General features: G+C 39.0%; 1 protein-coding gene and 1 pseudogene across 1 annotated transcript in view; one reads left to right on the top strand and one right to left on the bottom strand.

The window, feature by feature from the left end:
* LOC137630126 (uncharacterized) overlaps positions 1–22970 on the bottom strand; it is a 32182-nt gene extending 9212 nt beyond the window's left edge. The window contains exons 1-11 of the mRNA XM_068361589.1: positions 22957–22970; positions 21339–21431; positions 19530–19699; positions 17823–17925; positions 16010–16156; positions 15384–15542; positions 15087–15256; positions 2703–2805; positions 2362–2508; positions 1730–1888; positions 1433–1602 (exon numbers count right to left, since the gene is read on the bottom strand). Coding sequence (XP_068217690.1) covers positions 1433–1602; positions 1730–1888; positions 2362–2508; positions 2703–2805; positions 15087–15256; positions 15384–15542; positions 16010–16156; positions 17823–17925; positions 19530–19699; positions 21339–21427 — 1417 coding nt within the window. The 5' untranslated portion in view covers positions 21428–21431; positions 22957–22970. The remainder of the gene's footprint in view (positions 1–1432; positions 1603–1729; positions 1889–2361; positions 2509–2702; positions 2806–15086; positions 15257–15383; positions 15543–16009; positions 16157–17822; positions 17926–19529; positions 19700–21338; positions 21432–22956) is intronic.
* The window catches only part of LOC137630528 (AH receptor-interacting protein-like), a 305169-nt pseudogene that overhangs the window by 170879 nt on the left and 111194 nt on the right, over positions 1–23096 (top strand).

Here is a 23096-nt window from a genome sequence, read left to right as displayed (position 1 = left end):
GATAGAAAAAAGGTTTACCACTCTTAAGAATATAAGCAGATGAAACTAACTTATTTTCTTTCTCTTCGTGATATGATGTCAGTTTCTTGATTCAGAATTAACAATGCTTTCCAGCATCTATATCTTTTTATACATTTTCAGTTTAATTTGTGAACTAAAACAATCATATTGAAAGTGCTAAATATATATATATATATATATATATATATATATATATATATATATATATATATATATATATATATATATATATATATATATATATATATATATACATATATATAAATATCTATATATATATATATATATATATATATATATATATATATATATATATATATATATATATGTGTGTGTGTGTGTGTGTGTGTGTGTGTATTTATATGTATACTCCTAAGCATACAAAACGATATTATTTATAGATATCTTGAAGAAAATATCAAGAGCTTATGTCGAGATTTTAAATTCATTGTCCGGCCATGGATAGTCCCCATGGTTAATACAGATCATAACAACAGATAAATCTACTGAGAGGACAAAAGCTCCAATTACTGGCCATAACAAAGGAAAGATGAAGTTGTTAAATCTGCCATCTTTAATGAACTATATATATATATATATATATATATATATATATATATATATATATATATATATATATATATATATATATATATATATATATATATATATATATATATATATATATATATATATATATATATATACACACACACAGACAAATTAAATGTTTCTAATTACGTTTTGATAAGCAAAACTAAATTATACATGATCCTCTAGAAATGAAACAAAAAAAATCTAATACTTCAATACAGAAGTAATAATTTTATGAAAATCTAGCCTTTTTAAGCTTATGTCTTGCAAAATGTTACTTGAACTTGGCCCTCGAAATAAAAGTCGTTCTTAATGAAGGCATACATCATCCACGTCATCAAATTGGTGAATTAGCCTGGCTTTACTTTTTTAAAGAGGTTAAGGATTTTAAGGATTCATCGTTCCTACTTTTTCTAAACAATGCACCATGGATTCAGCTATATACACCACAATGGCATTCATGCAAAATGAAAGATGGGTTGTATTCATATCCATCAGTTATTTAACGAAATGGTTGATCGGAAATGTTACTTTTACCTGTCGACGAATTTATTGTAACTTAATATACAACAAACTATTTGATAAAAGTTTGTTTCCGACAAATAAGGAAAAAGTGGCAAGATGTCATCTCTCCGACAGTGTCTCAGTCCAAGGTTGTTTTTCCCTGACAGCTGGGTGAGGCTCGGCTGCACAGATCTTGACCCATGCTGCCTCAATACCTAATACCTACCTTTCCTCCAAGAAAACAAAAAGTAAATTCTTAGAAAGTGTTTTTATGAAGTCGAACTTCTACCATAGCCTAAATTCTTCCACTTACTTATAAATGGAAGAGACAATATTGCATCATTGGAAAACCCGACAGGAAGGTCCGCATCTATCGGCATAGATATGGTTGGTACGAAGTAAATGTCAGTTCCTACTGGAAATGCAAGACGGCGATCCGATGTCAGCTGGATGACTTCGTTTGGATCATAGGAATACGAAGGCCTGTACAAAAATATCAAGTAATGTCATTCCTGGCATATAGTACTCTTAATAATAATATGTCTAGTTAATGATGATATTCTAAACGTCAAGTTAAATATAAGGTACAGACAAACAGTAATAACTTTACCGAGTATCTAAAGCAAGTGTCTCATTTCTTGACCCCGACACGAAGAAAGAGTACGGACAGGCTTCGTGATACTTCTCACATCGCTGAGTAGATTTTCCTTCCAATTCAGCTTTTGTATACTCTGACAGTCTTTCGTCATTTTCGTGTTTACGGCTTGGGCTGAAATAAGAAATTAATCATATCGGGATATGTGGAGAGAGAGAGAGAGAGAGAGAGAGAGAGAGAGAGAGAGAGAGAGAGAGAGAGAGAGAGAGAGAGAGAGAGAGAGAGAGGCCATGCAATGCTTTAAAGCATACTAAAAAATTCATCTAAATAAATAGAAATATATTCAGTCAAGGCGGTTGATTAAAATGGGCCCTCATGTTAGAGCCGTCAGTCAATACTGCCTAACAAAGCATATCAAGGTTAGAAATAAATTACAATAAAATTTCCAGATCAAAATTCAACAGCACATCTAATTGAACTTCTCAATCCTTATAATTCGGTTGTCGTAAAATATTAGCATAGACTGCAAAGAAATTAGAACTATTTAAAAAACAAACAACTGGTTATAACTTGTGGAAAATACTTTGTGAATTCGCACTGCATAATCATGTAATCATTCATTAATAACAAGCTCCTGTTTATCTTACCTGAAGAAAACTTCAATAAATTCCCCTATCAAGCCATGATGCTCCAAAGGTTCGACAAACATTTCGCAAATGGCCCTCAGCATACAGGCTTTCCCGTTGATCCCCACGGTGTTGAGGTTATTCTCCACTATTTTGTACAAGACTTCCCTGCAAGATAAAGAAGTGGAAGTCAGTGATTTCGAACTTGAACATTTTCTAGGTCATGGCTATGCATGAAGCGTGTGAATTCAGTAGGATACTGATGATCTCTGAATGGTCTTTTGAATTCAGATCAGAGATATACACACGTGAAATTAACAACTAAGTGATGCTCGTTTGACTAGTAGTATTAACTCACTCACCTGTCTCCTCCGGCAAGGTTGCCTACACTTGGTGCTGCTGTATCTCGCTTTTCCCTTCCCCATGTGTTCTCCTCTGAAGTCATTCCGAGGTCATCACAATTTACTGTGGATAAAAAAAAAAAGTTTAACCACTCTTAAGAATATAAGCAGGTGAAACTAACATATTTTCTTTCTCTTCGTGATTTGATGTCACTTTCTTGATTCAGAATTAACGATGCTTTCCCGCATCCTTATCTTTTTATACATTTTCAGTTTAATTTAGGAACTAAAACAATCATATTGAGAGTGCTGAATATATATATATATATATATATATATATATATATATATATATATATATATATATATATATATATATATGTATGTATATATATATGTATATGTATATTTATATGTATACTCCTAAGCATACAGAACGATATTATTTATAGATATCTTGAAGAAAATATCAAGAGCTTATGTCGAGATTTTAAATTCATTGTTCTGCCAAGGATAATCCCCTTGGTTAATACAGATCATAACAACAGATAAATCTACTGAGAGAACAAAAGCTCCAATTACTGGCCATAACAAAGGTAAGATGAAGTTGTTAAATCTACCATCTTTAATGAACTAAGCACAGCATACTTCGTGGCATGTATTATGCTCTCTCTCTCTCTCTCTCTCTCTCTCTCTCTCTCTCTCTCTCTCTCTCTCTCTCTCTCTCTCTCTCTCTCTCTCTCCACACACACACACATATGTATATATACTGTATATATATATATATATATATATATATATATATATATATATATATATATATATATATATATAAAACGGATTTTGAGCGAAGCGAAAAAATCTATTTTTGGGTGAGATGGCCATGTCGTCCTGATGGAAGTTCCTATAGGGTAGCTTCCTAGGGTATATTACAACTACGGCGATATTCCCATAGAATTTACCTTAAGGTACCAGAATTCTAACTCCTGGAGCGAGTATCTCTCGTGAAAGGGATATCGCGACATATCAGAGGACGTATTCTTGACACGCCACATGGCAATCTGCATCCCGAACAGAGATTTCGTCTCGCAGGGGGCAGATGGCAAGAAACGAATTCGGGAAAGAAAAAGGGGGAGCCGCTCCCAAGGCTCCCTATCTCCCGATTCGTAAGCGTGCCTGGCGCCAATCCGGGCGCCATCTGTATTCCTTGTAGCGTACACGAGGTGCTACAGATACTGTATGTAGGGAGGGTCCTACAGCCCTTTCTTAGAAAGGCAAGGGCGGGTCCATCAGGACGACATGGCCATCTCACCCAAAAATAGATTTTTCGCTTCGCTCAAAATCTGTTTTTTGGGCTCAAGCCATGTCGTCCTGATGGAAGTATACCAGAGCATTACTGTATCTGTGGATTCTCAGAACATCCGGGGAGTACGGCACGTACTCCCCGGATGTAATTTTTCCCGGTCGAGTAGACCTAGAGACCTAAGATGTTACCGTTATACATCTTTTCAACTAACTATAAACCATGTTAGAGCTTCCTGCCCCCTACAGAGAAGAGTCCTACTAGACTCTGGAAAAGTCTCGAAGAGTACATATACCTATGTATGAATACCAGGCAAGCTAATATAGTGGTCTCGCCCTATATTAAGTAAAGCATAGTTTGTAAAGAACCACTGCGTCAATATGAAATATCGACCAGTTCTCCGCACAATACTTGTATTGGACAAAGGTTTATATCCGCATAGGAGGAAACTAGTAAAACCGCCATCGTCCCCTTATGGGACGGGGTCCTCCCGTTAAGGGAAAGCATAAACCAATGCAACATAGCTTGCATAAAGGAACAATTCTATCAGAATTATCCCAGATAAGATACATAGAATGAATGCTCAATTATACCAATAAATTGACACAGGTGAAGGAGACGCAAGGTTCTCAAGAACCAGTTTATTGACAGGCAATAAATAGACAGGTTAACCACAATTATATATATATATATATATATATATATATATATATATATATATATATATATATATATATATATATATATACATAAGAAGAGGATAACCCAAAACTTTAAGCATAAGTATGATAGTAAACAGAACTTGTTTGTCTGAAAGAAAAACATTAAATGCCACTTTTAAGATACCGAGGTATCAAAGTCATAAAAGTCTGTATTACAAATCAATGACATTAGCGTTAGAAACGCTCGGCACACATGTCTGCACTTATGCTAGGTTCACCTTTGGAAATGGAACAGTCTACATGGGCAACACAGTGCCCTCACTTAGTTTGTAGTACAGTATGTAACTACACACTCACCCTGGAATTAATCGTCCCAATTAAGACCACTGTTCCTCGCAGAGTTAAACAGTAGGGTTAACACCGCGACCCACTGCTACCACAGATCTCTTTAGTTCCTCTACTTGCTTCGCATAGTGGCGAAAGAACACTCTGGAAGACTTCCAGCCAGTGTATGAACGGAGATGTTCAAAATCCATACAATTAAAGAAATTTAAGGATGAGGCAACTTTCCTCGGATCATGACCTGCGGGTGTACTGTCAGGATCCGCTCTGCGAATAAAATATGTGATTTTCGCTCTGAGTTGATTCAGAGATAAATTTGAGCCTGATGTTTCTCCCCTGAATAGTTGACCACCCTTGAAGTCTGAAGTTCTATGAAGATAGACCTTTAGGCATTCTACTGGACATAGAGATGCATCTTCTTTCAGAGGGCAGATTCTCCAGGGACCCCACCTGTCGGTGGGTAACTCATTCTTGGCGAGAAACGTAGGATCTGGAAACAGGTTCAGTTCTCCCCCATCCGGGAACTGAACACGACCTGCCTCTCTCGAGAGGGCTACAATCTCACTAACCCTGGCCCCGGACGCGAGTGCAAATAGGAAAATAACTTTTTGTGTCAAATCCTTTAACGCACACTCTTCATTGCTCAACAGAGAAGCGAAATGAAGAACTTGTCTAAAGACCATGAAATGGGCTTTGGAGGTGCTGAAGGTCTGAGCCTACCGCAGGCTTTCGGGACTTTATTAAAGATCTCGTTACCTAGGTCGACCTGGAAGGCATATAGAATGGGTCTTGTCCAAGCAGACTTACACGCTGAAATCGTGTTAGCTGCCAATCCTTGACCATGGAGGTGGAGAAGAAAGATAAGCAGAAGTCTGTCAAGATCTCCTGCGGATTCTTCGCCTTGACAAAAGGCCACCCATTTTCTCCAAGATGACTCATATTGCCTTCTAGTAGATTTGCACTTATATTCCTCAAGGAAGTCTATGCTGGCTTTCGAAATCCCGAAACGCTTTCTCGCCGCTAGGGAGAGAAAATCATGAGCTGCAGGGTTCGGGTTTTCTGTAATGAAGCGCAGACAGTTGACTTCTGGACTCGCTGGGTCAGAACTGGATCTGGTAACGGTACAAACTTCAGCTACAGTTCCAATGCCAGGGGGAACCACACGCTGTTCGGCCACTTGTGGGCCACTATTGCCGCTACCCCTGAAGGATCTCAGTTTGTTGAGGACCCTCAACAGAAGGTTGTGAGGAGGGAACAGATAAATCTTGGACCATCTGTTCCAGTCGAGGGACATCGCGTCCACTGCTTCCGCTAAGGGGTCCTCGTACGGGGCACGTACAGGGGCAACTTCTTGTTGTCTTTCGTCGCAAATAGGTCTATTTGCAGTTCTGGGACTTGATTCAGAATGAAGGAGAATGATCCTGCGTCTAAGGACCATTCCGACTCTATCGGTGTGAACGTGGATAGAGCGTCCGCCATCACATTGCGGACTCCTTGAAGGTGAACTGCCGACAGGTACCACTTCTTCTTTTCCGCCAATCGGAAGATGGCCAACATCACCTGGTTGAGAGGTGGTGACCTCGATCCTTGTCGATTCAAGTATCTCACAACTACCTCGCTGTCCATCACCAACCTTATGTGGATCGAGTGACGCGGGGAGACTTTCTTTAAGGTAAGGAGCACTGCCATAGCTTCTAGAAAGTTTTATGTGAAAGGTCTTGAATAGCTTGGACCAAGTCCCCTGGACTTTTTTCCGATGAGAGTGACCTCCCCATCCCTCCTTCGAGGCGTCTGAGTGAATCGTCACCGACGGGGGAGGTGGCTGAAGAAGAACCGACTTCTTTAGATGTCTGGCTTGGGACCAAGGCCTGAGAAGAGTACTTAGCCGAAGCGGATGGTCTTCTCAGATCTCTTCGCGCGTTTGATGCATAACTTCTCCAAACTCCGGTTGCATCCTTTAGCTGTGCTCTTAGCACTGGGTCTGTCACCGAAGGAAACTGGAGAGAGCCCAGTACCCTCTCCTGCTCGCGTCTTGATATCCTTTCGGAATCTAGAAGTCTCTTGACAGAACCCGCTATCTCCTTCCTTTTCTTCGCCGGGATGGAGAAACGGTGTGACAAAAGGTCCCAGTGGATTCCCAGCCACTGGAACTTTTGAGATGGAGAAAGTCGAGACTTTTTTCTGTTGATCTTGAAGCCTAGGTACTCTAGGAACTGGATCACTTGACTGGAAGCTTGCAAGCATTCTGTCTCGGATGCTGCCCACACCAACCAGTCGTCCAGGTAGGCTACTACCTGAATTCCCTTTAGGCGTAATTGTTTGAGAGCTACGCTCGCAAGCTTCGTAAAAATCCTTGGGCTATGTTTAGCCCGAATGGCATGGCTCCGAAGGCGTATAGTCTTCGTTGTGGCCTGAACCCTAGGTAGGGGGAGAGTCGATGGCTGATTGGAATGTGCCAATAGGCGTCTGACAAGTCTATAGAGACGGAATATGCCCTCTTGGGCAGTAAGGTCCTTATGTGTTGCAGTGTTAGCATTTTGAATTTGCAATTCACTATGAACTTGTTGAGTGGTGACAACTCCAGAATGACTCTGAGCTTTTCCGAGTCTTTCTTGGGAACACAAAACAGCCTCCCTTAGAAATTGATGGGCTTCACCCTTCGGATCACCTTTTTTCTCCAACAGTTCTTGAACGTACTCCTCCATAACGGGGGTGGAGTGTTGGAAAAACCGAAGGCACGGGGGTGGAGTACTGTACCAGCTCCAGCCCAGTCCATTCTTGAGTAGGCTGTGGGCCCAGGGATCGAAGGTCCACTGATCCCAAAATTTCAGAAGTCTCCCTCTTACCGGTATCACCTCACTTGGACTGCCGTCCTGAGGTCTTGCCTTCCTGACCACGACCACCCCTGAATCCCCTTCCTCTTGAGGGGCGTCTAGACTAGCCTCTGGCTGCTCCTCTAGGCTTTGCTCGAAAGGAAGTAGACTGCCCTTCGAACGCTGGGGTGAATGCCATGGACTGTGTCGACACGGCCTGGGGTACCCACTGAAAAGTGGTCGGGGTTTGTGCCACGATCTGGGGCACTGGGGGCAATGGCAATTGCAGTTGCAGTTGCTGTCTAACAGGCTTGGCTGGCCGAGATGGTAGCTTAGTCCTCATAGTCTTCCTCTTCGGTTGAGGACCCTCATCCGGGGAAGACTTTCTTTTGATAGCCAGGCCCCACTTCTGGAGAAGGTTTCTATTCTCCAAGGCGGCCTTATCAACAACTTCTTTGACCAAGTCGGTAGGGAAAAGGTCTTTTCCCCAAATGTTGGAGGAGATTAGTTTCCTTGGCTCGTGCCTCACCGTAGCCGAGGTGAACACGAACTCCCTACAAGCTCTCCTTGCCTTGACGAAGCCATAAAGGTCCTTCGTCACTGTGGCCAGATGAGTCTTGGCCACCACCATGAACATTTCATGGACCTTGGGGTCACTTGCCATCGTCTCGAGAGTAGTCTGAAGAGACATTGAGGCAGCCAGTCTTTCTTTTGTCTCGAACTCTCTTCGCAAAAGAAAGTCAGACAGCTTAGGGAGGTCCTCGCCGAACTGACGTCCGGCAATATCAGCCTCCAACTTTCCAACTGAGAACGTAAGATGGACGTCCTTCCAGTCTTTGTGGTCCATAGGCAGGGCCAGCGACAAGGGTTTACACTCCTCTAGGGAGGGGCAAGGCTTGCCGGCCTCGACTGCTTTTAGTACAGCCGCAAACCCTTTCTGTAAAAAGGGGAAGGCTCTAGTAAGCAAGGACACAAAGGAAGGGAGCTTCCTGTTCAATGCTGCTACCTTTGAGTTAGAGAAGCCCCTCTCTTTCATCGAGGATGAAAGTAGAGCTTGAGCCTTAGCATGGTCCATCACTATGACCTCCTTCGGCTCTGTCTCCTCCTTTGAAGCTGGTTCCTTCCTCAACCGGACAAAACAGTCCGGATATGATGCCTTGCTTGGCCAGAATTCCACCTCCTCCAGGGGAACTGAGCCCAGCTTATCCGAGATGACGATCTTTCCCGTCGTCATCGGCATGTGCTCAGCATACCTCCATGGGTTAGCATCTGAGCACAAGGGAAGGTCTTTCACATTGAGCTTTTTCTGGGGCCCATGTGATTCTGCAAGGCACTGCATTCGCAGTTCCATTGCAGCCGCCTTCTCCTGATTCTCCTTCTGCATTTGTTGGATCATTCCAACAATAGAAGAGAGGGCCTGTCCCAGCTCTACTGGGAGACCGGCCGATGTTGAGGGAATAGGCTCCGGAATCTGAACCGGAGTAGCCGACACCTCGTCGACCTCTTCCTCTACAACGTCTGGGGCTTGAACTTCATCCTGGGCTTCTGCCAGGAGGTCTTCCTCCAGACGCTCGTCCACATCAGACATCCTGTCATCTAACTGGATGTCTTGCATCGCGACCGCGACTTCAGCATCCACCTGGATCTGAACTTGGGGGATCTCCTCTTGAGGCTGGGGAATCACTGCATCAGCTGATGCCTTAGGGAAAAGATACGCCCTCATCTTCTCACTTGGAAGATAAGGGCCAGAAGTGTTCTTTTGGAAGCCCCTTACCCAGGTACGAAGCTTCTTCCTAGCTATATCCCTTGATTCCGCCGTCCTAGGGGAATCAAAGGCCTCAGTAATCAGGTTAGTGCACACAGTACATACCTGAGGGTCCCAATACCGGAGATCATCCCTGGAGACAGCGCATGCTGCGTGTCTCCTACAAAACTCATGTCCGCAGAGGTTCTTGCTGCGGACGTTGCAGAAAGCACTTCCGCACTTCGGGGGGTCCTTCTGTAAAGAGAAGAAATTTCCATGAGTATCAAGTGAACTATGTATCACTGGATATGCATAGTATAGCATAACAATTCAGAAAGGAAAGACACACACTTGTGTTTCCCTCACAACCCATTGCTGCAGCCTTCCAGATAATAAAATCAAATGGTTAATCTCTTCTAGAGTAACCAATGCAAAGTTTCCAGAGGAAACAGGTGGAGCTCACACCTAAGCAATGATTTTAAAATCCTGGATAATAGACAGGAAAGAACTCACTTTCCTATCTGTAGGGCAACAGCAAAGGACTGTGCAAGAAAACACAAAAGTGTTAGAACACACAGTGCTGTACCAAAACCCATACTATAGTTTTCCTCTTACTGTATATGTTATACTGAAGAATACTAGTACAGTATAGGAAGATACGTGCCGGCTGGCACACACCATAACTAGCTTTAAAGTATACTACTTAACAGCTATAAGGCGGCAGAACTCTGGTTCAAATGCATGTGCCGGTCGGCAGCAATTGCCGGCCGGCAACAGCCAATGTCGGCCGGCAATGGCAGCCGGCCGGCAACTACACAAGGTAGTACCCAGCTGCTGGCCACACTCTTGGTGACCGGCAGACAAGGGCTGACATTAGCCGGCCGGCAAAGGTACAGGACCGATGCCAGCCGGCAGCAAAAGAACCAGAGGACTACACCTGCCCGGCTGCTGGCCTCATAGGCTGGCAGCCGGGTCGGGTACAGCACTAGAAGAAAAATAGGATGGATGCCGGGATAAGAGTGTACACTACCTCCAAGCCCGGCAATCCGAAAGAGTGCATATAAGGAAGGGGAGAATCTAATTCAGGCTTCCTGGCCAATGCCATCTGGCTCTAAAGGCAGGCATGGATGAGGGACCAAGGGATGTCCGGGCAGCACTCAAAATATAAGACCCTTGCCGGCCGGCAGCTCTGCCGGCCGGCAGGGGGCTGAGTCAATTCCACATCCTAACCTATACTAGGTCCAGATGTAGAACGACGTACAGTACTGTAATGGCTAGGCCATTACGGAAATAGAGGGGGAAGGGACAAAAGAGGGTCCTACCAACATTGCTTTAGTGACGGATCACCCGCAGCCAAGAAACTTATCTTAGCCTAAGGGAGATCTAAGGGGGGAGGCCAGCAATACTTGCCAGCTCCCAGAGCACCAAAGCAAGGAAGGTGTTGCCACTCCCAGGGAAAGAAACTTATCCTCCCCCGAGAACAGCAACAAGGACTAGTCTGCTAGATCACAAAAGAAGGAATCATATCCACAGAAACCTTCGGTAGTGACCTAAGGAGGCTAAGCCACCTTTGTCTGTTTCAGGCCAGCGAGGGAGACTCTACCCCAAGCCAGACAAGCACAGACTCAGACTAAAAACTCTGTTGTTCTGTCCCTCTTTGAACCAGACTTACTGGAACAGGAAGGTACAGTAACACCCCAGTATAGTTTTATCGAAAATTAATTCGGAAAAAACCACTTAGGGATAAGCCCAAGGCTTAAACAGAGGGAAAGGGATTGCATACCTTCTCCAAAGAAAAGAAAGCAACCGGGGAGTATGAGAAAGTATACTAAGGCTCCATAAGCAACTTAGCCTAGGCACCAAGAGAAACGATTACCTAAATCACCGAAACTCACTCGTATATTATCTTGGAAATATTCCACACAATCTTAAATGTATAAAACATAGCCTAAAGCTTCAATAAAATTTTTATTACACTCGGAAAAACTAAAATCATGCATGAAGTACTAGGACCAAACGACTAGGCTACATGGCCTAGTGTAGGCCAGAATGGCGAATACTTCGCCAAAATAATACTAAGCACGAAAGGAAATCCTATGTAATGCTAAATAGCTAAGATTTATTAAAGCAAAACAACCGGGAATGTCGTTCTGACTAACTAAACTTATACCTAGCGAGCGACAGCGTCCATGACGCCTCCGGTAGGCTACGGCTCTTGTATCAAAGATTAATCCTATCAATCACTCAAAAATTTACCAAGAGCCTACATTTATACATAAAACACATTGAACTCAACTTATCAGAGGCCGACGAAGACGGAGAAGCCATTAAAAGTAGAATAAATCCAAGATTTGCGAGAAACACAGGAAAAAACACCGAGTTGTTAAGCTACGCAAAAAGGAATACAAATGGCGCCAGGATTGACGCCAGGCACGCTTACGAATCGGGAGATAGGGAGCCTTGGGAGCGGCTCCCCCTTTTTCTTTCCCGAATTCGTTTCTTGCCATCTGCCCCCTGCGAGACAAAATCTCTGTTCGGGATGCAGATTGCCATGTGGCGTGTCAAGAATACGTCCTCTGATGTGTCGCGATATCCCTTTCAGGAGGGATATTCGCTCCAGGAGTTAGAATTCTGGTACCTTAAGGTAAATTCTCTGGGAATATCGCCGTAGTTGTAATATACCCTAGGAAGCTACCCTATAGGAACTTCCATCAGGACGACATGGCTTGAGCCCAAATATATATATATATATATATATATATATATATATATATATATATATATATACGTTTATATATATATCTATCTATATATATATATATATATATATATATATATATATATATATATATATATATATATATATATATATATATATGAATATACATACATACATACATTATATAAAAGATAAACTAAACATCAATAATGGTTTCGGGAAAAAACCAAATAAGATAACATAGATGTAGACGATTTATGTATGAAGATTCATTTACTCTCCACTGAAATGTAATAATTTCATGAAAATCTGACGATATATATATATATATATATATATATATATATATATATATATATATATATATATATATATATATATATATACACAGACAAATTAAATGTTTCTAATTACGTTTTGATAAGCAAAACTAAATTATACATGATCCTCTAGAAATTTAAAAAAAAAAATCTAATACTTCAATACAGAAGTAATAATTTTATGAAAATCTTGCCTTTTTAAGCTTATGTCTTGCAAAATGTTACTTGAACTTGGCCCTCGAAATAAAAGTCGTTCTTAATGAAGGCATATATCATCCACGTCATCAAATCGGTGAATTAGCCTGGCTTTACTTTTTTAAAGAGGTTAAGGATTTTAAGGATTCATCGTTCTTACTTTTTCTAAACAATGCACCATGGATTCAGCTATATACACCACAATGGCATTCGTGCAAAATGAAAGATGGGTTGTATTCATATCCATCAGTTATTTAACGAAATGGTTGATCGGAAATGTTACTTTTACCTGTCGACGAATTTATTGTAACTTAATATACAACAAACTATTTGATAAAAGTTTGTTTCCGACTAATAAGGAAAAAGTGGCAAGATGTCATCTCTCCGACAGTGTCTCAGTCCAAGGTTGTTTTTCCCTGATAGCTGGGCGAGGCTCGGCTGCACAGATCTTGACCCATGCTGCCTCAATACCTAATACCAACCTTTCCTCCAAGAAAACAAAAAGTAAATTCTTAGAAAGTGTTTTTATGAAGTCGAACTTCTACCATAGCCTAAATTCTTCCACTTACTTTCAAATTCAAGAGACGAATATACGTCAGTGGAAAACCCTCCAGGTAGGTCCGCATCTATCGGCATAGATATGGTTGGTATGAAGTAGATGTGAGTTCCTACTGGAAACGCAAGACGGCGATCTGATGTCAGCTGGATGACTTCCTTTGGATCATAGGAATTTATTTATTTCTATTTGAACACGATGTTGTGTTGATATTTATCCATATTGACTCATTAGGGGTAATTTGAATGAATTACTACCAATTGTGTCACGTGGTAGGCCAGGGAAATCGGGTAAAACTCGCTGGTAAGAGACTGATGTCTCGCCAGGTAAATCCTCGGACAGCTAGTTAGCGTCAGGTTCCGATGTCCTTTTATGGCCTCTCGTGGCATGGTTGGTTTCGACCTGGCCTTTCATTAGAAGGGGCTAGCGTTCGATCCCAAGTATGAGGTAGAAATTTATTTCTATTTGAACATGATGTTGTGTTGATATTTATCCATATTGACTCATTAGGGGTAATTTGAATGAATTACTACCAATTGTGTCACGTGGTGGGCCGGGGAAATCGGGTAAAACTCGCTGGTAAGAGACTGATGTCTCGCCAGGTAAATCCTCGGACAGCTAGTTAGCGTCAGGTTCCGATTTCCTTTTATGGCCTCTCGTGGCATGGTTGGTTTCGACCTGGCCTTTCATTAGAAGGGGCTAGCGTTCGATCCCAAGTATGAGGTAGAAATTTATTTCTATTTGAACACGATGTTGTGTTGATATTTATCCATATTGACTCATTAGGGGTAATTTGAATGAATTACTACCAATTGTGTCACGTGGTGGGCCGGGGAAATCGGGTAAAACTCGCTGGTAAGAGACTGATGTCTCGCCAGGTAAATCCTCGGACAGCTAGTTAGCGTCAGGTTCCGATTTCCTTTTATGGCCTCTCGTGGCATGGTTGGTTTCGACCTGGCCTTTCATTAGAAGGGGCTAGCGTTCGATCCCAAGTATGAGGTAGAAATTTATATATATATATATATATATATATATATATATATATATATATATATATATATATACATATATATATACACGCAAATTGAATATGCTTCTGATTACGTCTTGATAAGCAAAACTAAATTATACATGATTCTGTAGAACTGAAACAAAAAAAGTCCAATACTTTACTACAGAAGTAATAATTTTATGAAAATATTGTCTTTTTAAGCTTATGTCTTGCAAAATGTTACTTGAACTTGACACTCTAAATAAAATCGTTCTAAATGAAGGCATATATCATCCACGTCATCAAATCGGTGAATTAGCCTGCCTTTACTTTTTTAAAGAGGTTAAGGACTTTAAGGATGCAGCGTTCTTACATTTGCTAAACAATGCACCATGGATTCAGCTATAGCCTATACACCACAAGGGCATTCGTGCAAAATGAAAGATGGGGTGTACTCGGAATATATGCATACTCATCTCCATCAGTTATTTATTGTAACTTAATATACAACAAACTATTTGATAAAAGTTTGTTTCCGTCAAATAAGAAAAGAGTGACAAGATGTCATCTCTCCGACTGAGTCTCAGTCCAAGGTTGTTTTGCCCTGATAGCTGGGCGTGGCTTGGCTACACAATTCTTGACCCATGCTCCCTCAATACCTAATACATACCTTTCCTCCAAGAAAACAAAACAAAATAAATTCTTATAAAGACCTTTTATGAAGTCGAACTTCTACCATAGCCTAATTTCTTCCACTTACTTGGAAATGGAAGAGACAATAATGCTTTATTGGAAAGCCCGTCAGGAAGGTCCTCATCTATCGGTATAGATATGGTTAAAATGAAGTAAATGATAGTTCCTACTGGAAACGCAAGACGGCGATCCGATGTCAGCTGGATGACTTCGTTTGGATCATAGGAATACGAAGGCCTGTAAGAAAATATGAAGCAATGTCATTCCTGGCATATAGTACTCTTAATAATAATGTGTCTAGTTAATGATGATATTCTAAATGTCAAGTTAAATATAAGGTACAGACAAACAGTAATAACTTTACCGAGTATCTAAAGCAAGTGTCTCATTTCTTGACCCCGACACGAAGAAAGAGTACGGACAGGCTTCGTGATACTGCTCACATCGCCCAGTAGATTTTCCTTCCAATTCAGCTTTTGTGTATTCTGACAGTCTTTCGTCATTTTCGTGTTTACGGCTTGGGCTGAAATAAGAAATTAATCATATCAGGATATGTGAGAGAGAGAGAGAGAGAGAGAGAGAGAGAGAGAGAGAGAGAGAGAGAGAGAGAGAGAGAGAGAGAGAGAGAGGCCATGCAATGCTTTAAAGCATACTAAAAAATTTCATCTAAATAAATAGAAATATATTCAGTCAAGGCGGTTGATTAAAATGGGCCCTCATGCTAGAGCCGTCAGTCAATACTGCCTAACAAAGCATATCAAGGTTAGAAATAAATTACAATAAAATTTCCAGATCAAAATTCAACAGCACATCTAATTGAACTTCTCAATCCTTATAATTCGGTTGTCGTAAAATATTAGCATAGACTGCAAAGAAATTAGAACTATTTAAAAAACAAACAACTGGTTATAACTTGTTGAAAATACTTTGTGAATTCTCACTGCATAATCATGTAATCATTCATTAATAACAAGCTCCTGTTTATCTTACCTGAAGAAAACTTCAATAAATTCCCCTATCAAGCCATGATGCTCCAAAGGTTCGACAAACATTTCGCAAATGGCCCTCAGCATACAGGCTTTCCCGTTGATCCCCACGGTGTTGAGGTTATGCTCCACCGTCTTGTACAAGACTTCCCTGCAAGATAAAGAAGTGGAAATCATTACTTTACTTTGATGGCTGCTTTTCTGGTCCCATACAGCAGGGGAACCCCACTCTCTACAGCACCTCCATTGTTGTTTTACCTTGTTCTTTCAGAGTATTCAACGTTTCATATCGCGAATTATTCTTTTACTGTTAAATCGTCACAGTCAAAGGACTCGTGAAATATGAAGGTCTTCAGTGTCCTCTTGAAAGCCTTCATGTCTTCAATCATTCGAATGTTTCGTGGGAGCTTATTATATAGTCTCGGGGCCGCATATTTAAGGGCTCTGGAGCGTACAGTAGATATTCTGTATATCTAGGTTCCAAGAGTTTGAAGCCATCTGTAACTATTCTTGTGTCAACACGATTTGTTGGGTGCGCAATATGTAGCAGCTCTCTTAAATATTTTGGACGCCCGGTTATGATAACTTGGTGGGTTATTGTACATATTTTAAATTTAATTCTCACTTTAATCGGCAGCCAGTGTAAATCGATTAGTATAAGGGTGATCCTTTCCCTAGATGGGACATCTGTTATCAGTCTTGCTCCTCTGTTTGTTATGTTTTGTAATTTCTTAAGTTACACTTTTGGTAAATTGTAATAGATAAGAGTTACAGTAATCAATCCTGGTAATAACACAGCTTATCACAAGTTTCTTTACAGAATTTTCGTCCAGGTACTTTTTATAAACGCAAATTTCTTCGATGATAAGCAGCAGTTTTTATTATATTATTTATTTGGGCATTTAGAGTCAAGAAATACACCTAGATCTCGACCTTTACTAGATATCGGCACCGAATCATTATTTATCTTCATTTGAATATCACCTAAGTTTCTCACGCTGTTTCTCTTGCCCACCACCATGAATTCAGTTTTGTTTTCATTTGATTTTAGTTGTTTAAATGTCATCCATTCTCTAACACTATCAAGGATTCGGTTTAGAGTTTCAGTAGTGTCACGTATATCATTTATGGAGAAGTAAAATTGTGTGTTATCTGCAGATAGTTTAAACTTCATGCCATGCCTCTGTAGCATTTTCGATAGACCAATAGTATAGATGCAGAATAAGATTGGGCCAAGTACACTCCCCTGGGATACCCCCCTGTTTAAGGGTTCATATGATGAATAAGAGTTTCCAATTTGTACACAGTAATTTCATCAACTAAGTAGTCGTTTAGGTATTCAAAGGTTTGATCCTCAACACCGATGGATCGTAGATCTTTTAGTAGCAGTTCATGCACCACTGTATCAAAAGCAGCACTGAGATCGAGCCTATTAAGATACTACATTTATTTTCATACATCATTTATAGCATATCGTTTACAACAGAGCCGATGGTTGTCTCCGTAGAGTATAGTTTTCTGTAAGAAGATTGGTTGTCAGGCAAAGCTTCTATTACTTCAAAGTGGCAGACTAGTTGTTCAAGAATTACATATTCAAGCACTTTTGAAACAAAGGATAGATTTGAAATAGGTCTATATGAGCTTAATTCCTGGTAGCCGAACTTGAACTAATTCTAGGTCATGTCTATGCATGAAGCGTGTGACCTTCAGGAAACTGATGATCTATGAATGGTCTTTTGAATTCAGATCAGAGATATGCACAAGTGAAATTAACAACTAAGTGATGCTCGTTTGACTAGTAGTATTAACTCACTCACCTGTCTCCTCCGGCAAGGTTGCCTACGCTTTGTGCTGCTATATCTTGCTTTTTCCTTCCCCATGTGTTCTCCTCTGAAGTCATTCCGAGGTCATCACAATTTACTGTGGATAGAAAAACGTTTAACCACTCTTAAGAATATAAGCAGGTGAAACTAACATATTGTCTTTCTCTTCGTGATTTGATGTCACTTTCTTGATTCAGAATTAACGATGCTTTCCCGCATCCATATCTTTATATACATTTTCAGTTTAATTTAGGAACTAGAACAATTATATTGAAAGTGCTGAATTATGCATATACACACACACACACACACAATCATATATATATATATATATATATATATGATATATATATATATATATATATATATATAATTATGTGTTATCCTAAACATCCAAAATGATATTATTTATAGATATATTAAGGAAAATATCAAGAGCTTATGTCGAGTTTTATCGTTTGATCAAGGATAATCCCATTGAATAATACAGATCATAACAACAGATAAATCTACTGAGAGGACAAAAGCTCCAATTACTGGCCATAACAAAGGAAAGATGAAGTTGTTAAATCTACCATCTTTAATGAACTAAGCACAACATACTTAATGGCATGTATTATGCTCTACTCTCTCTCTCTCTCTCTCTCTCTCTCTCTCTCTCTCTCTCTCTCCTACACACACATACACACACATATATATATGTATATATATATATATATATATATGTATGTATGTATATATATTACATATATATGTATATATATGTATATGTATATGCATACATACATACATTATATATAAGGTAAACTAATCATCAATAATTGTTTCAGAAAAAACAAATAACATAAATGCAGATGATATATATATACGAAGATTCATTTTCTCTTCATGGGAATGTATTAATTTCGTGAAAGTCTGACGAATATATATATATATATATATATATATATATATATATATATATATATATATATATATATATATATATATATATATAGATAGATAGATAGATAGATAGATAGATAGATACACACACAAATTAAATAAGTTTCTAATTACGTTTTGATAAGCAACACTAAATTATACATGATCCTATAGAAATGAAACATAAAAATGTATTACTTCAATACTGAAGTGATAATTTTATGAAAATCTTGCCTTTTTAAATGTGTTGTCTTGCTAAATGTTACTTGAACTTAGCACTCGAAATAAAAGTCGTTCTTAATGAAGGCATATATCATCCACGTCATCAAATCGGTGAATTAGCCTGCCTTTACATTTTTAAAGAGGTTAAGGACTTTAAGGATGCAGCGTTCTTACATTTGCTAAACAATGCACCATGGATTCAGCTATATACACCACAAGGGCATTCGTGCAAAATGAAAGATGGGGTGTACTCGGAATATATGCATACTCATCTCCATCAGTTATTTATTGTAACTTAATATACAACAAACTCTTTGCATAAAAGTTTGTTTCCGTCGAATAAGAAAAAAGTGACAAGACGTCATCTCTCCGACAGTCTCAGTCCGAGGTTGTTTTGCCCTGATAGCTGGGCGTGGCTCGGCTACACAGATCTTGACCTATGCTGCCTCAACACCTAATACCTACCTTTCCTTCAAGAAAACAAAACAAAATAAATTCTTATAAAGACCTTTTATGAAGTCGAACTTGTACCATAGCCTACATTCTTCCACTTACTTATAAATGGAAGACTCAATGAAGCTATATTGGAAAACCCTTCAGGAAGGTCCTTATTTATCGGCATAGATATGGATGGAGTGAAGGAAATGAGAGTTCCTACTGGAAACGCAAAGCGGCGATCCGATGTCAGCTGTATGACTTCGTTTAGATCATAGGAATACGAAGGCCTGTAAAAAATAAGTATAAATGTCATTCCTGGCTTATAGTAATCTTAATGATAATGGGTCTAATTTATGATGATATTCTAAACATCAAGTACATTTTTTTACAAGTTATTCAATTTTCTACATATAATGAACACATTATTGTAGAGAAAGGGAGAATTTTATAACATATGCTATAGACAGAATGGCCTCTAAAATAGGTCAAGGGGTTATTTTAGCCATTGCATGAGTGTGTGTATGTTTTTAAACACATACAGCCATATATATATATATATATATATATTTATACATATATATATATATATATATATCTATATATATATATATATATATAAATCTGACCCGTGCAGACGGATAATGAGACGTCGGCATATGGGTTTTCTTCATTTATTATAATAGGTTCGTTTGTAAGTACACATTACACAATTGCCCTCTCAGGTGAGGGTCTTGTCAAATCTAATGCTCACTGGCAATTAACTACTGCCTTCGTTATCAAAATGCAGCCATTGCAAACCACGCAGTCACATAGGTTTTTGTGGAATACTCATGAATTTGAGTTCATTTACCTTGATATACAAGACATCTACATACACGAATTAGGACATACATATATACACACACACATATATATATATATATATATATGGTTGTGTATTTGTATTTATATATGGGTATGTATTTAAGTATACGTGTATTTATATATTATTTTGTGCTTATGTATGTATATATGTATATATATATATATATATATATGTTTGTGTGTGTGTATGTATATACTGTATATTGTGTACATGTTTATGTATATACACTCGCATATAATTCTCCTCTTGAGAAGGAATAGCCAAAGATGATGTTCCCCTATAGATTATATATATATATATATATATATATATGTATATATATATATATATATATATTTGTGTGTGTGTGTGTGGATATCACGACAGTTGACATGTGATGAGCATAAATTATGAATCATAATCACGAAAGGAAAAGTGAAAAAAGAAGCCTGATTTGAATTATTATTTTGTTTTATACGTGACATCACATGACTCTCAAGGATTGTGAGTCCGATAATGTCACCAATTAGACGAAAGTAATAACTCCATTACACTTTTTTTTTCTTTTTACTTTTCCTTTCGTGTTTAAGATTCATACATATCGTAGAGTGAATCTTGTAGCTTAATAGTATTGTAATTAACCCTTTCACCCCCAAAGGACGTACCGGTACGTTCTTGCAAAACACTGTTAATTACATGTTTTTACATATTTTTGATCATTTTATGAGAAACTTCCGGCATTTCCCAAAAGAATGAGACCAACCTGACCTCTCTAGGACAAAAATTAAGCCTGTTAGAGCAATTTGAAAAAAATATATAGCAAAATGTGCTTGAAATTTAACCTTATGGTGAGGGAAAAAGGGTTAAGTTATATATGTAAGATCTAGGTTTCCAGCGTCAGCTGAGAGTAAAAAAGAAAGTGGTTTGGAGTCCAGCAACTCCCTCCTGGAAAGACCTGCTAATAGCAACCAGTAGGTCAACACCCCCAAGGAGAACCCCATTCTAAATGACGAATACTTATGAAGATCAAATGTGTGTGATCTATAAGCGGAAACGAAACACCAATTAACTTTATAACTTACTCTTCCTCGTCTATGGAATTTGTGTAACTGGAAAGAACCACGAGAGACATAATTTTGATCATCAGCCAGGATTGTGCAAGCTTCTCCATTTTGCTGTGAAAAAAAGAATAAAGATAAGAGAAAGACAATTTCCTTACATGCTCAGATGTCATGTTCATATTCAATTTTCTTAATTTCTGTTTACGAATTCCTATTTTGATCATTTGATTCACTGGGTAAAAGTAGATTATGCTTTGGAAGACAAGTTGAAATATGAATTAAGCAGATACTGTTGAATTATACTTACCAGATACAACTGAATTATATCTCTCTCTCTCTCTCTCTCTCTCTCTCTCTCTCTCTATATATATATATATATATATATGTGTGTGTGTGTGTGTGTGATAAATTTTGCACATTTAGACGTGTTTTTCATATTCAAATAAGCCATATATATTTTTGATTCATTAATGTCTGGATTCTCTTAACGACCTCGGGATCAGAGCCCCAGGCGAAATCACATAAAGACAAGAGCTTGTGACCGGCCGGGAATCGAACCCTGGTCAGGCAAGCTTGCATAGACAGTGACTAAACCACTTGGCCACGTAGAAAGATAAAAGTCAATGACAATTCATCTGTACTTATACCTGTCGAATTCAGGTGTCTTTTTACTTAGAATTGAAATCAACCCATCTTCACCATCGTAGCTAATTGGTAGTTTGTGACTTGGCATTCGATTAATGATAAATTTTGCACATTTAAACGTGTTTTTCATATTCAAAGAAGCCATATATATTTTTGATACATTAATGTCTGGATTCTCTTGACGACCTCGGGATCAGAGCCCCAGGCGAAATCACACAAAGACAAGAGCTTGTGACCGGCCGGGAATCGAACCCTGGTCGGCAAGCTTGTATAAAACACCTGAATTCGACAAGTATAAGTACAGAAGAATTGTCATTGATTTTTATCTTTCTTCGTGGGCAAGTGGTTTAGTCACTGTGTATACAAGCTTGGCGACCAGGGTTCGATTCCCGGCCGGTCACAAGCTCTTGTCCTTGTGTGATTTCGCCTGGTGCTCTGATCCCGACGTCGTTAAGAGAATCCAGACATTAATGTATCAAAAATATATATGGCTTATTTGGATATATATATATATATATATATATATATAAACAGTATATGCATGCATATAGTAGATTACATAATGCTTTTGAATTATTTCATATAAAACGTAACTACCTTAAAGGAAACACCTGCAAAAACTTGTGTTAAATTATCCAGACTGCGGAAGTTGTGTGATAAAAATTATCCATGATATTCTTATCAGTGCCCAATAAAAAAAAAAATGTTCTTCATAGTGACTGTAGGGATTGTATTTCAAGTTATTTCACGGATAAAATCAGATACGTTCAATTAACAAAAAAATATAAATATTTATAAAGCAATCGGCATGCTTCGACATCATTTGAAATTTTATTACTCTCTCTCTCTCTCTCTCTCTCTCTCTCTCTCTCTCTCTCTCTCTCAAACTTGCTGACGATTATGATAATTAGCTTTCCTCTAAGAAAGTAATTTCGGCTCATTAATCCAAAAGACAAACCGAGTTTTTTGAGAACCGAAGAACTGAGCAACCTACCTGATTGCACCAAGGATCACTGCAGACTAAAACTTCAGAGTGTGTGTGTGTGTGTGTGTGTGTAGATTGCCATGCATATAGCATGACACGGGCTCTTGCCGCTGGGCAGCCCGTAAGAGGATTGGGTTTGTAAAAGGTAT

This window comes from Palaemon carinicauda, chromosome 38 (assembly GCF_036898095.1).
Source record: "Palaemon carinicauda isolate YSFRI2023 chromosome 38, ASM3689809v2, whole genome shotgun sequence".
NCBI lineage: Eukaryota > Metazoa > Arthropoda > Malacostraca > Decapoda > Palaemonidae > Palaemon > Palaemon carinicauda.
The sequence above is the reverse complement of the archived record's forward strand: the minus strand, read 5'-3'. Positions and strand labels throughout refer to the sequence as shown.